The sequence below is a fragment of the Staurois parvus genome, unplaced genomic scaffold (assembly GCF_062004578.1).
Source record: "Staurois parvus isolate SC_StPar_1 unplaced genomic scaffold, SC_StPar_1.0 ptg001058l, whole genome shotgun sequence".
NCBI lineage: Eukaryota > Metazoa > Chordata > Amphibia > Anura > Ranidae > Staurois > Staurois parvus.
In genome coordinates, this window is record NW_028318854.1 from 448,595 (window position 1) to 462,180 (window position 13,586).

Sequence of the window (13,586 nt, forward strand, 5' to 3'; positions counted from 1 at the left end):
TGTTGATAGTGGAAACAAGCAATTTCCTGTAATGCCTGTGGTTGCAGACAAGAAATACACCCATCATCTATGGCCTGCTTTAGTTGCACTTGGTGTTACCTGAACAGTACAACTTTAACAGACAGCATCAGCGACAGCATACACTGGCAAAGTATATTTGGCTCTGAATTTTTTTTTCTTTTACAGTCAGCTTGGCTTATATACAGCAATAGAATTAGACAGGAAAGCAAGGGCTTACAGTATCTACCTCCCAAAGGGGGTCATGCCAGATTGTAACACCAAAAGACAATCTCATGGAGTTTAAAGCAGGAACACTTCTATAAAAAGTGCTAATCTAGAGACCTGTGTAGCTGGAAAATTTCATTGGAGGTAAATCACAGAAAAAGAAAAGTAAGCTGGCACTGTCTACAGCACTGTCTGAGAACAATGCATGACCTTACAGGCACTGAACTATCAGATTTTTCCATGTATGGACAACCTGTGGACATCAAGATGAACACTGAATAAAAAGAATCTCGAGACGCACTCTGTAAATCCATAATGCTTCCATAACTTCATTAAGCATAAGTGGACAATAACACTCCACAAGCTGTCTTCCTCTAATGTATTTCGCCCCCTAATGGGTTCTAACCTTAGTGTCTCTCCACAATTAAGTCCCACTAAAGGGCAAAACATCTCAATTTAAGACAGCCCGTGGAGTGTTTCTGGCAACACTGAGCTTACACCGAGTTGTAAAGGCATTCAAAATCCTAACACTGACGTACAAAGCTGTCCACCATACTGCCCCGAACTACATCACCGACCTAATATCCAAGTACCACCAAGCACGCACACTCCGCTCCACACAAGACCTCCTTCTCTCTAGTTCCCTGGTCTCCTCCTCCCATGCCCGCCTCCAGGACTTCTCCAGGGTGTCACCCATCCTCTGGAACTCCCTGCCCCAACCCATCAGATTATCACCTACTCTCCTCTCCTTTAGGCGCACCCTGAAAACCCACCTCTTCAGGGAAGCCTACCCCACCCCCTGCTAACTTGCCGACCTCCTCCACTCTTCCTACCACTCCATCCGCCACAGCTTTCTCCTCCTGTGCCACCATCCCCTCCCTCCTAGATTGTAAGCTCGAAAGAGCAGGGCCCTCGATCCCCTCATGTTTTGCATTGTATTGTATTGTTATTGTTCTGTCCCCCATTGTAATGTACAGCGCTGAGCGAACTATTGGCGCTTTATAAATACTGTATAATAATAATAATAATAATTACAGATTGAGGAGTGCAGCTCAAAATTCTTTCTCACTAACATTTTGGAGCGGACAGTGCCAAGAGTGAACTTTTACCAGCGATTGGTTTCACTAGGCTGCCTAGTGGAATGTTGGAGCAGTGTTAGAGGGGAAACTCTGTGCAGACAGTAAATAGATAAGTGTCCTTCATTTACAAAATCCCATGGAGACTTAAACTGCAGCATACTGCATTCCCCAGTGAGCTGTATGAGAAGTACGAGGAAGCAGAGGTTAATTCTACAACCATAACTTCACGGAGTTGGGAAAAATCATATCTAAACACAATGTAGTTGCGCCATATTACATCACATCCTCCCTGAGACAAACCAAATATTATATTATCCAATGCTATGAAAACTCCCAGAAGATATTGAGGAACTAGGGTTAGCATAGTTATTTACCATTGCTACTCTTGGCTCTTCCTTGTGTGTTTTGTTCTTTATCTGGCGAACTAAGGGGGAAAAACAGAGAAAAAGAAAAATCAGCAGATAGTACAAAGACATTTCCCCTCCCCATCTGTGACCACTGCTACTCACATTGAATGTCTGAGGATGAACGGCTGGCTTTGGGGTGGCGTTTTTTGGAGAGGATGCGAGAGAACACTGAAAAGAGCTGTGAAAAATTAAATTTTTTGTTAATCTGGTAGTTTTAAAGTAATACAATGAAATGTTGATGATAATTCTATGATACACTTCTCATTATTGAGAAATTAACTTAATTTCTGTGCTATACACTCCTACATAAGCTAATGGTCCACACAAAATTATATTTTCGACAGATTTATTAGTCACTGGAGAATTGAAGCATGAGTTGGCATCTCCTTTTAGGAACTTGACGAGGTAAGTAGGAACAGGTGTAGTTCCCATACTGCACATGTGTCAAACACAAGGCCCACAGGCCAAAATCGGCCCAAAAGGCCATTTCATGTGGCTCTCGAACCTTTCCTGAAGCTGTGGTACCCCCGTCATCTTCGCCCCACCTTGTCTCAGCAGTTGGCAGCAGAGAGGATGACAGAACTCCCCCATTAGATCCTGCACTTCTCTGTGCATCCTCAACAGCCCCTCATCTCTGCCTCCCCTGGTCTTAACATTCAGCAGATCCTGCACATTCTGCTTCCCAGTTCTGCCACCAGCTTCTTTCCAGCAGCAGCACAAGGTAATGGAGTGCACTGTGATATAGGGGAGGGTGGGGGACTCTTGACATCTGATTTAAGAGGGAGTGGGGTGCTGTGGACATCTAGTCTTACAGATACAACTGACCCTTTGAGGGCAACCATAATGCTGATGTGAATAAAGATTGTCATAGTCGGCACCCGCCTTCACGAATAGTAAACTTTATTGGACGAGTAAAATGTGCATATAAAATGACTTAAGGTTTTTTATTGCTATGACTAAGGCTTATTGCTGAACACGTAACCATTTTATATGCACATTTTACTTTTTCAATAAAGTTTACTATTCGGGAAGATGAGTGACAACTATACCAATCCTCATTATTCAGTTGCATCTGTACTGGGAAGACACATAGAGCCAGACCACCGACATTCCACCTCCATGATGATTATCTCTGGGTGTAGCACCTACTTGTTCATAATGCTTATATGGCCTGCAATGAAACGGAGTATGATATCAGTGCCATACTGGATCCCCCTGCCTTGGAATCAAACCAAATGCCTTAAAAATACAGAGAAGGCAACTGCCTCATACTTGTGTTGCGCCACCCTCTTGAGGCTGAGCATTTTTGGTTCCCTGTCTGTCTTGAGCCTGTCTGGTGAAGCAAGTTCCTTTGGAGCTGGAAGAGGCTTGAAATAAGATGCTAGTGTAATCTTGTCTGCAGGGAGTTCTGCGTTTTCAGGATTGTAGTGAGACACTATTATTATTATTATACAGGATATATATAGCACCAACAGTTTGCTCAGCGCTTTACAATATAACAGGAGACAATACAGCAACAATACAGTTCAATACAAGAGGGATTTGAGGGCCCTGATCCTTGGAGCTTACAATCTAGAAGGGAGGGGCTAGTGGTACAAAAGGTAGTAACTGTGGGGGATGGACTGGTTGGACAAGCAGTAGGCCATAGTACAGACTAGGCAGTCTGAGTTTCAGTGTGACAATCTGTGGTGTTCTGAACTGAACAACTGAAATTAACACAGTAACTTGCAACTTGTGATGATCTGGGTTATGGAACCCTCTCACCCGGTTTGCAGCCTTTGCAGGGAAAGAGTCTCTCTGCTGGATGGTCCCTGTGTTCTCTTGGTCCCTCCAATGCTGATGACCGCGCTGTGATCCTCTTGTCTGCAGGACTGACTGTCTTACATGTCAGCGATACTAACAGTCTGTAGTTCTTCTTTCCTTCTCTCCAAAATGGCCCAAACCAGCCTGGATCTCCGGAGTCCCACATGGCCTTCTCCACACACACCATCCTCTGCCTCTTACCATCTACTTCCTAGTTCCCAGGCTCCTCAATACAGTTGGGTCCATATATATTTGGACATGGGCACAATTTTAGCTTTTTTCAGGTATTTGCTGAAACATATTCAAGCTATAGTTATATAATGGATATGGGCTGAAAGTGCACACTCTCAGGTTTAATTTGTGAGTATGTACATCCAATTTGGAAGAAGGGTTAGGAATTACAGCTCTTAAGAGTAGCCACCCCCCCTTTTTCAAGGGACCAAAATTAATTGGGTAATTGAATCAAAAGCGGTTTCATGGCCAGGTGTGGGCTACTCCTTCCTTATTTCTTAATCAATTAAGCAGGTAAAAGGTCTGGAGTTGATTCTCTAAGTGTGGTATTTGCATCTGGAATCTATTGCTGTGAACCTACATCATGCGTTCAAAGGAGCTGACCATGCAAATGAAACAGGCCATTGTAAGGCTTCAAAAACAAAACAAACCAATCAGAGAGATAGCAGCAACATTAGGAGTGGCCAAATCAACAGTTTGGTACATTCTGAGGAAAGAAGAACACACTGGTGAGCTCAGCAACATAAAAAGGCATGGACATCCATGGAAGACAACAGTGGTGGATCATCGCAGGATCCTCTCTATGGTAAAGAAAAACCCATTCACAACATCCAGACAAGTGAAGGACACTCACCAGGAGGTGGGCGTATCATTGTCAAAGTCTACAATCAAGAGAAGACTTCACGACAGCAAATACAGAGGGTTCACCACAAGGTGCAAACCATTCATAAGCCTGAAGAATAGAAAAGCCAGATTAGACTTTGCCAAAAACATCTAAATAGCCAGACCAGTTTGGAAAAGCATTCTTTGGATGGATGAAACTAAGATTAATCTGTACCAGGATGATGGGAAGAAAAAAGTGTGGAGAAGGCTTCGAACAGCTCATGATCCAAAGCATACAACGTCATCTGTAAAACATGGTGGAGGCAGTGTGATGGCATGGGCATGCATGGCTTTCAGTGGCACTGGGTCATTGATGTTTATTAATGATGTGACAAAAGCAGCCAGATGAATTCTGCAGATATACTGTCAGCCCAGATTCAGCCAAATGCAGCAAAGTTGATTGGACGATGCTTCACAGTACAGATCAAGGATCCAAAACACACTGTAAAAGCAACCCAGGTTATTTTGAAGGTAAAAAAGTGGAATATTCTGCAATGGTCGAGTCAATCACCTGATCTCACCTGATCTCAACCCAATTGAACATGCATTTCACTTGCTGAAGGCAAAACTAAAGGCAGAAAGACCCACAAACAAAGAACAACTGAAGACAGCTGCAGTTAGAGCCTGGCAAAGCATCAGAAAGGAGGAAACCCAGTCTTTGGTAATGTCCATGGGTTCCAGACTTCAGGCCGTCATTGCCAGTAAAGGATTCTCAACATAATATTAAAAATGAACTTTTTATTTATGATTATATTTAATTGTCCAATTACTTTTGGTCCCTTGAAAAAAATGGGGGATGGCTACTCTTAAGAGCTGTAATTCATGAACCCTTCCTCCAATTTGGATGTACATACCCTCAAATTAAACCTGAGAGTGTGCATGTCCAGCCCATATCCATTATATAACTATAGCTTAAATATGTTTTGGTAAATACCTGAAAAAACTAACATTGTGCCTGTGTCTAAATATATATGGACCTAACTATATATACACTCCCGCCCCTTTGCTAGCTCTTCTGGCAATATAGTCTGTTCACTCCTTTTCTGAGTACAGAAGTCCTGCTACCAGCATACAAGTTCAGCAAGGCTTTGCTTCAAAAGGGTCTGAATGAATGAACTGCAGAACATTGCCATCTTGTGTTTAATTAACATCCTCCAACTAGTATTAATGCAGTGAGTTACATTTGCAAGTGCGAGGAACTGCAATCTCAGATATAGATATCTTACCAAGGATGTCTTAAAGTCAATATCAAAAGCAGCCAACATATGATTCAGCTTACCATTATTAGTAAAAAATGAAATATTTATTTGGGATAGAGTGACCTGAGTTGAATTATAGCAAAGAACTACTAAGGATACAGAAACTGATGAAACAAAACACTAAAGCATGGGTTTAGATATTTAGAAAATATAATTCTTTATTCGTGCTACTGCAGTGTCCCTGGAAACCCCCCAAATAGTCTTTGTATACACTCATTTTCTGATTATCATACAAGAGAGTTGCCAACTTCTTGCATCCCATACAGCAATGCCAACTTCCTGCGATACTATCAAATGGCCCGGGAATGGTCAATAGGAAGTAAGAGTTGTGCCTAAGCTCTGACTCAGAAATGTAGTAAATGCAAAGGCTTTTCTTGGGGTTCTTGAACTTTGTAAGGGTGAACAATGAAACTGAAGGCATGGATCTTTGTGGTTATTTAACTCCAATAAAAGTGCAGGTTTATAGAGTTGTGTTTCAGTACAATTTCACTTTGGGTGAACAATTAAAGTGTTACTAAACCCACAACAGTAAAATCAGTCTGTATATAAAGTAAAGCATGATTGTTATACTCACTGTGGAACCTAAGGGGTTAACCCTCTGCATTGTGTAAAAACGTTGTTTGATCCTGAATTCTCTGATCCTCCCCTTCTTCCAGTGCCCTCCTCTTATCGACATATCATGTGGAGACACTCTGCGCATGTTTAATTTTGTGTGTATTGCTAGAGAGGTTTTTTTTTTCTTGGAGAGTGCATGTGATCAGTACAGGACCAATCAGCACTGTCCAGACAGAGGTCAGGGGTTCTGCATCCTCATAGAGCATAAAGGAAATTCTTCATACTAGCTTTAACCAGTGCTCTGCTGGGCACTGACAGAAGTCACAAGACTGCTCTAACTGTTGATGATAAAAGGTATTTACCAGTTTATATTTACTAATATAATTGCATTTCCGTGTTCAGTTTACTGTGGGAGACCAGATAGAGTGAATGCAGGGTCCTGGGTTTAGTAATACTTTAAGCTACGATAGTCTGTCCCGGACTTTATATATAGTAATGGACTTGTCATTAAAATAAATTTGGATCTTGCTATGCAGTGAGCTGGGTGGACTTAGATAAATCAAGAGCAGGGGTCACCAAACGTTTCAGTATACAAAACTTAAAAAAAAATATATAGTTATAAACTAATGAATGGAAGTTAAATGATTCATTAATTCCATAATTAGAACTTACCTCTGTGTCATCCTCTTCAGGGTTTGAGTTATCACTGTGCTTTTCTGGGTCTCTTAACTTTTCCAGTAATTCTTGTGTTAGAAAAGGACAGAGCCCTGTCTGAGCAACAAATTGGTGCTGTGGAAAGTCAGAGGAACAGTGAGAGAAAGAAGACAGAGAAAGAGCAATTGACAAAGGACAAGCCACATGAAGGTCTATAAAGCCTCATGCACCCAGGACGTTTTATAAACGCTCCTCCTCTTGGCAGCAGCGTTGTGGCAGAAAAAACCGCCTGACGCTTGTCAAGGTGTCTAACATTTTTGCAAATGTCAAGCGCTTGGGCATTCATTCATTTCATTACCCAAAATAATAATTTATTCTGGGCATTGAAATGAATTAACGCTCAACCGCTAAACGCGTCTAGCATTAACACATGTTTAGGCGCATTTACACGCATCAAGAATTTTTTCTGCCAAAACACTGCTGCTCCTGGACGCACTTGTTTTTTTTCCTGCTGGTAAACGATACTGCTGTTAAAAACTAAAGTCTATGTGTGCATGGACACATAGGATAACATGGAGGGGCGTTTGGAAGCAGTAAAAATCCCACCTGGCGCCCCTAAAAGTGGCTGCAAAAATGCCCTAGGTGCAGGAGGCCTAAAGCAGAAATGTTTGTAGGGGGGAGGTAATAATATGTTTCATGCGCTTAAAAAAAAAATATATTAGCCACAACATCTACAGATTAGAAGAAAATTAAACTGACTGTTATGGGCAAAAATGAACCTTTTTATTTGCCTCATTTATATTAGAGGCACAAAAAATTGCGTTGAAAAGAGTAGCAACTGGGCCTCAGAATTGTCTTTGTTGGCCATAGGAGTCAATCAGCTTTTCCTTCATCGTTCTAGAGGAGATGACAAAATGAAAGTGAGGAGAAAGTATAGTAATGGACCCTTAGGTGTGTTGATTTCATAGCACGGATCTCTCAGTAAACAAAATAATAACACAATTGTACCTCATTTAATTAATGTGGCAAAAGGATTGATCCCTAAATTTTGGAAGGACCAAGAAACACCTAAAGTTAAAGATTGAATAAGCAGGGTAGAATATACATATAGGAAAGAAGAGCTATACCACAGTGGAGAAGATAAAATGAGAAAATGTATAAAAATCTGGGAAAGGTGGTATGAATATATGAATACACAGAGATTTGTTGAACTGACGGGGTAGATGGGAAAAGGGAATGAGAAGAGGAAGGAATAAGGTGATAAGAGGTATAATAAATGGTGAAGATGGAGCATTAGTGAAATAAGAAGAGAATAGAAAAGGAGAGTATGGGAGGGAAGGGGAAGGAGGGGAATGAGGGGGTTGGATAAAATGAAAATTGTAACAAGTAATTGATGATAATGTATTAGTGTTGTGTTGGATTTTGAAAAATATAATCAATAAAAATATATTTAAAAAAAAAAGAAAATGAAAGTGAGATTATTGGTTTATGTGAGCAACAGGGACAGTGTTTCTTTCAGTTGCTGCATCAGGCTAAGCTTGCAGAAGTCACAAAGTTTAAGAAAAAAAAAATCAGACTATTAGCACATATCCAAACATTGTAAAAAGGTAAGTCAATTCCCCTACCAGGTTGTTGTTAAGAAGTTTGCATTGCTAGAATTCCTGGGTTTGTCTCTTACCATGGCAGGAGTATACAGAAAAATTATGACAGATGTCCTCCTGCTTGAAGACCAGAAAATTATAGAAAGCTTCAGGGTGCATCAAAAGCAGGAGCTTTTCTCGTATCTACTTTTAATTAGCAACCCCATCATTGACCACTTGCACTCCTGAGGATTTACCCCCCTTAATGACCAGGCCTCTTTTTGCTACTCGGCGCTGCACTAATTCAACTGATAATTGCGCGGTCATGCAATACTGCTTCCAAACGAAATTTACGTCCTTTTTTTCACACAAATAGAGCTTTCTTTCGGTGGTATTTGATCACCTGTGTGCTTTTTATTTTTCACGCTATAAACAAAAAAAGACCAAAAATTTTGAAGAAAAACAATATTTTTTACTTTCAGCTATAAAAAATATATAGTAAACTCAAAGTTAGTTATAAATTTAGACCAAAATGTATTCTGCTACATGTTTTTGGTAAAAAAAAATCCCAGTAAGTGTATATTGATTGCTTTGTGTGAAAGGTATAGCGTCTACAAACTATGGTATAGATACTACAATTTACGCCATTTTTTTGCTATACAGTGCTGCGCTAGTTTAACGGACAATTGCGCGGTCTTGCAATACGGTACATAAATGAAATTTACATCCTTTTTTTCCCACAAATTGAGTTTTCTTTTGGTGGTATTTGATCGTCTGTGCGTTTTTTATTTTTTGCGCTATAAAAAAAAGACTGACAATTTTGAGGAAAACAAACGATATTTTGGACTTTTTGCTATAAAACATGTCCAGTAAAAAAAAATGTAAAAATCAAATTTAGTCATAAATTTCTGCCAAAATGCATTCTGCGACATGTCTTTGCTACAAAAAATCCCAATACGTGTAAATTAATTTGTTTACGTGAAAGTTATAGCGTTTACAAATGGCGGGAAAGATACTGGGATTTTTAATTTTTTTTTATACTAATAATGGCGGCGATCAGTGACTTATGGCGGCGATCAGGGACTTATGGCGGCGATAAGCGACTTATGGCGGGACTGCAGGACTGTGGCGGACATTCTGACACTGGGGGGAACTGACTTAGGGTCACTGACATCCCCAGTGACACCAATACAGTGATCAGTGCAAAAAAAAAACACTGACAATGTACTAATGGCACTGGGGAGGAAGGGGTTAACTTTATTATTCAGTGAAAGGGTTAACTGTGTGAGGGGAGTGTTTTACTAGGGGGCGGGGGTGTGTACTGCAGGGAACACCGCTGATTGGGAGAGAGAAACTCTTCTGTCCTGATCAGCATGTCAGGAGCTGTCAGGGAACTGACAGAAAGCACAGCTACTGCAGCTGTGCTCTCTGTCACTGATTGCCGCTAATCGCCGAGACATAGCCGGTAACGACCAGCTGTGACCCGGAGACTGACATCCGTGGCTGTGATCAGCGGGACAGGTAGGGTGGCGGCGCGCCTCACGTGCGCCCCCTACCTGTTTTAAAAACACGTTTTAAAACGTGGTTTTGCCCAGCCGTGCCGCCCTGCCGCCGTATTTGTACAGTGGCTGGGCGGCATGTGGTTAAAGCACACACATGAGCTACTATGGATAAAAAGACCAACGAGAAGCCTACGATCTGAAAGAATGGCAAACCTGGTTCCTCAGACTTCTCAAATGTTCCATCAATACTTGCCACATTCCTTCATATAAGCATTAAAGTATAGGTTACTTTTTTAAATTTCTTTTTAAGAATTAATCTGTTGACATTGATGATGTCTTGGTGAATGATTTATCTATATTGGAGCACTGGATCTAGATACTTACTAACTGCTTTGATGCACATCTGTATATTCGGATGGAAAAATGGACACCTGCTATTTTCTGTCATACCATTATTTATTCTCCAAATACTAATAAATGTCATTTAAAATGGAAAGAGTTCAGTACCAACTTAAGTCTTTAAATATATTTTGAAAAAACTTGAAATTTAACAAAAAAAAACTCATACTATTCCAAAAATTTCCCATATGTGAGTAAAAACTATAATAGTTTTTACCCCTTCCTTCTTTATCCTAAAATTAGGACTATGCAGCAGGACACTTTGAAAGGAAGGATTGGATTTTTTCACCATCTTGGTCTAGTCTGGTAAGACATGCAGGGCCGGGACAAGCGGTGGGCAGGAGGGCCGTTGCCCTGGGCACAATGGTTTACTTTAGGGATGGGGGTACCTTCATTCTGTTGCATGGCTGACAAGAGTGACTGAAGGATCCCCTAAGCTTGCACAACATGAATGGGTGGGGGGCGCAGTTTGGCATTTTGCCATGGATGAACTTGGATCATGGATGACCTTGCCACTGGATGATCTTGTCCTGGCTCTGGCCACTAGTAACTACTTCATGCCAAAGAAAACTGACCGTGCCATCAGTATGTTTCAGCATGGTCATTCACTGCGAAGAGATATAAAACAAATAACAATGCTTGCTCCCTGTATAGAGCATTCTAGAGGACTTACTGTCAGCATCTTGGAGGCACTTGGTCTCTTCTTGGGGTTTTTAGTCAATGCCACTTTGATAAAGTTGTGGAAAGCTGGGGACCTGAAAGGATATAATCCCAGAGAGGAGAGCACACAGTTAACCCAGGCCCATGATCTTTTGCCATACAGTAGCTGCATCATTTGGACACTCAAGAAACTGGATACTTAAAAGGTCGTTATTATAGCTAAGCCCCAAGCAACAATCTAAATAGACATATGAAATATGTTTTACTCACTAAAGGACTTGCATTTCTGTGCATTCAGTCCTGAGATTTGTACAGCTCTGCCAGAAAGCACATCCACGACTTACTGCGTTACCAATTCAGAACAGAGTGGTGTTACCTCTGTGGCCTGATCCTGCTGATTGGACAATATGAGAGCAGCAGAGATTGAGGAGGCTATCCATCTCATAAATTTGGCTCCCAATGCTGACCTTTCCTCTTCTCTCTGAGTGTTGCTGTACAAGGTATTAAAAGAGGCTTAAATCAAGTTAAAGTTGTTGTAAAGGTTTTTTTTACCTTTGTGCATTCTGTGCATGCAGGTAAAAGACCTTCTGTGTGCAGCAACCCCCCTAGGCCAAGTCATGGCTCTGTGTGTGAATGGGCAAGCAGTGCAGCAGCTGGGGAGCGAGCCTGCTTGGGTGCCCCCATAGCAAGCTGTTTGCTCTGGGGGCACTTGGCAGAAGGGAGAGGCCAGGAGCACTGGCGGGGGACCTGAGAAGAGGAGGATCGGGGGTGCTCTGTGCACAACCACTGCACATAGCAGGTAAGTATATCATGTTATGTTTGTTATTTTTAAAACATAAAATCTTAGCCTTTAATATCACTTTAAGGACTAGTTGAATTTAAAAAATACAGTGAAAGTGATATCAAACTCTCAATGTATTAGGCACTTTCAGCAGTGGATTTAAAGCGTTACTAAACCCACAACAGTGAAATCAGTCTGTAGATGCAGTAAAGCATGCTTGGTATTCTCACTGTGGAACCTAAGGGGTTAACCTTCTCTGTGCCTTCTCTGATCCTCTCCTTCCAGTGACCCCTTCTTATCTCCTGATAAGACATGTGTGGAATCACTCTGCACATGCTCAGTTTTGGTGTATATTGCTAGAGAGGTTTTTTTTCTTGGGAGAGTGCATGTGATAAGCACAGGGTCAGTACTGTCCAGACAGAGATCAGGGATTCTGCATCCTCCTAGAGCAAAATGAAAACTCCTCCTACAACCATTTCTGATGAGAAAAGGTGTTTAGCAGTTTATATTTACTAAAATAATTGCATTTCCATGTTCTGTGTACTGTGGGAGACCAGATATAGTGAATGTAGACTCCGAGGTTTAGTAACACTTTAATCACACAAGCTGACTATACACTAGTAAAATATTTTGTGTTAAGAGCGATTCACTAATCATCATAAAGTCCATTCATTCAAAAATAAAATGTTAAAAGCAAATTAAATCTTGGAGTACCTTCGAACAACATTCATTAAGTTGCCGCCTCGCCGAATGTACTGAGAAGGTTTGTAAAAAACTTTCATACGCGCGTTCATCCAAGATGGCCAGCTTAACAGAGTATATAGCTACTTCATATTTTCATCCTTTCCTACATTCCAGTATAAGCTGATGAACACTGCCCCGGATTTCCTGTTTCAGGGTGGCTCCTTTGTCTTTCAGCATCCTATGGAGTAACCCTTGCATGCAAGGACTGGAGTTGTGTCTTCCTACACCGTGCGCATCAATGGAAACACACAGCCCCCTAGCTTAGGATGGCAAGACATTCCCCTGCTCCTTCTTTCTCCAAGCTAACAGACTGTCTGCACTACCCACTGTTAACCCTTTCCTGTGAAGACCAGAAATTCAGGGAAGCAGTACCATTGAAAGGTGTAAACTGCAATTGCCAGGATGAGAATTCTAACAGATAGATTACAGAAGAATGTTGAGTTTATTGTTCTCAATTCTAAAAAGAAAGAATTGAGGGTTAAATACTACTTAATGATTTATCAGTGAGTGCAGAGCTGCATTCATGTGGATATTTTATACTGTATCTTCCAGGAGTTTCACTTTAGTGCTTACCATTTTGACTTGTCCTTCAGTTTAGGGGGTTGGTAGCCACTTTTAGACATCAGAAAGAGTACCCTGGATGGAGAGAGGTATATGGGCATGAGAAACAGAGGCAGAGACCATCTTAGAAATGATTCATGAAAGGGGTGGAGACCATAAACATATTGGAGCTAAATGATAAAACTATATTTATATGTTCTGTGATTGAACATATCGAAAAGGCTGAAGGAGAAAAATGCATGAACAGGAAAAATATTGATTCTATTGTAGCACTACCCTTGTAAGGGCTGTTGAGTTTGGTTTGGGTCCCCCTATGCTCTGCACGGCCAGGCAACACGTATTTTCCACACTTGAACTTTTAGAGTCAGTAAAACAGTCCTTGAGCTGGTTTTTAGCTGTTTGTATTAAGAGATTAACAACTTGGGGTCTAGGGGTATATGGGATACCCAAGGAACTGTAGAACAGAAGGAAAACTATGTATAT

At 41.1% G+C, this 13,586-nt stretch overlaps 1 protein-coding gene across 2 annotated transcripts in view; it reads right to left on the minus strand.

The window, feature by feature from the left end:
- The window catches only part of MAP4K1 (mitogen-activated protein kinase kinase kinase kinase 1), a 115,117-nt gene that overhangs the window by 38,773 nt on the left and 62,758 nt on the right, over positions 1-13,586 (minus strand). For both annotated transcript variants that reach the window (XM_089658195.1, XM_089658194.1), the window contains exons 10-14: positions 13,116-13,178; positions 11,031-11,112; positions 6,895-7,011; positions 1,814-1,889; positions 1,679-1,728 (exon numbers count right to left, since the gene is read on the minus strand). In XM_089658195.1, coding sequence (XP_089514321.1) covers positions 1,679-1,728; positions 1,814-1,889; positions 6,895-7,011; positions 11,031-11,112; positions 13,116-13,178 — 388 coding nt within the window. The remainder of the gene's footprint in view (positions 1-1,678; positions 1,729-1,813; positions 1,890-6,894; positions 7,012-11,030; positions 11,113-13,115; positions 13,179-13,586) is intronic.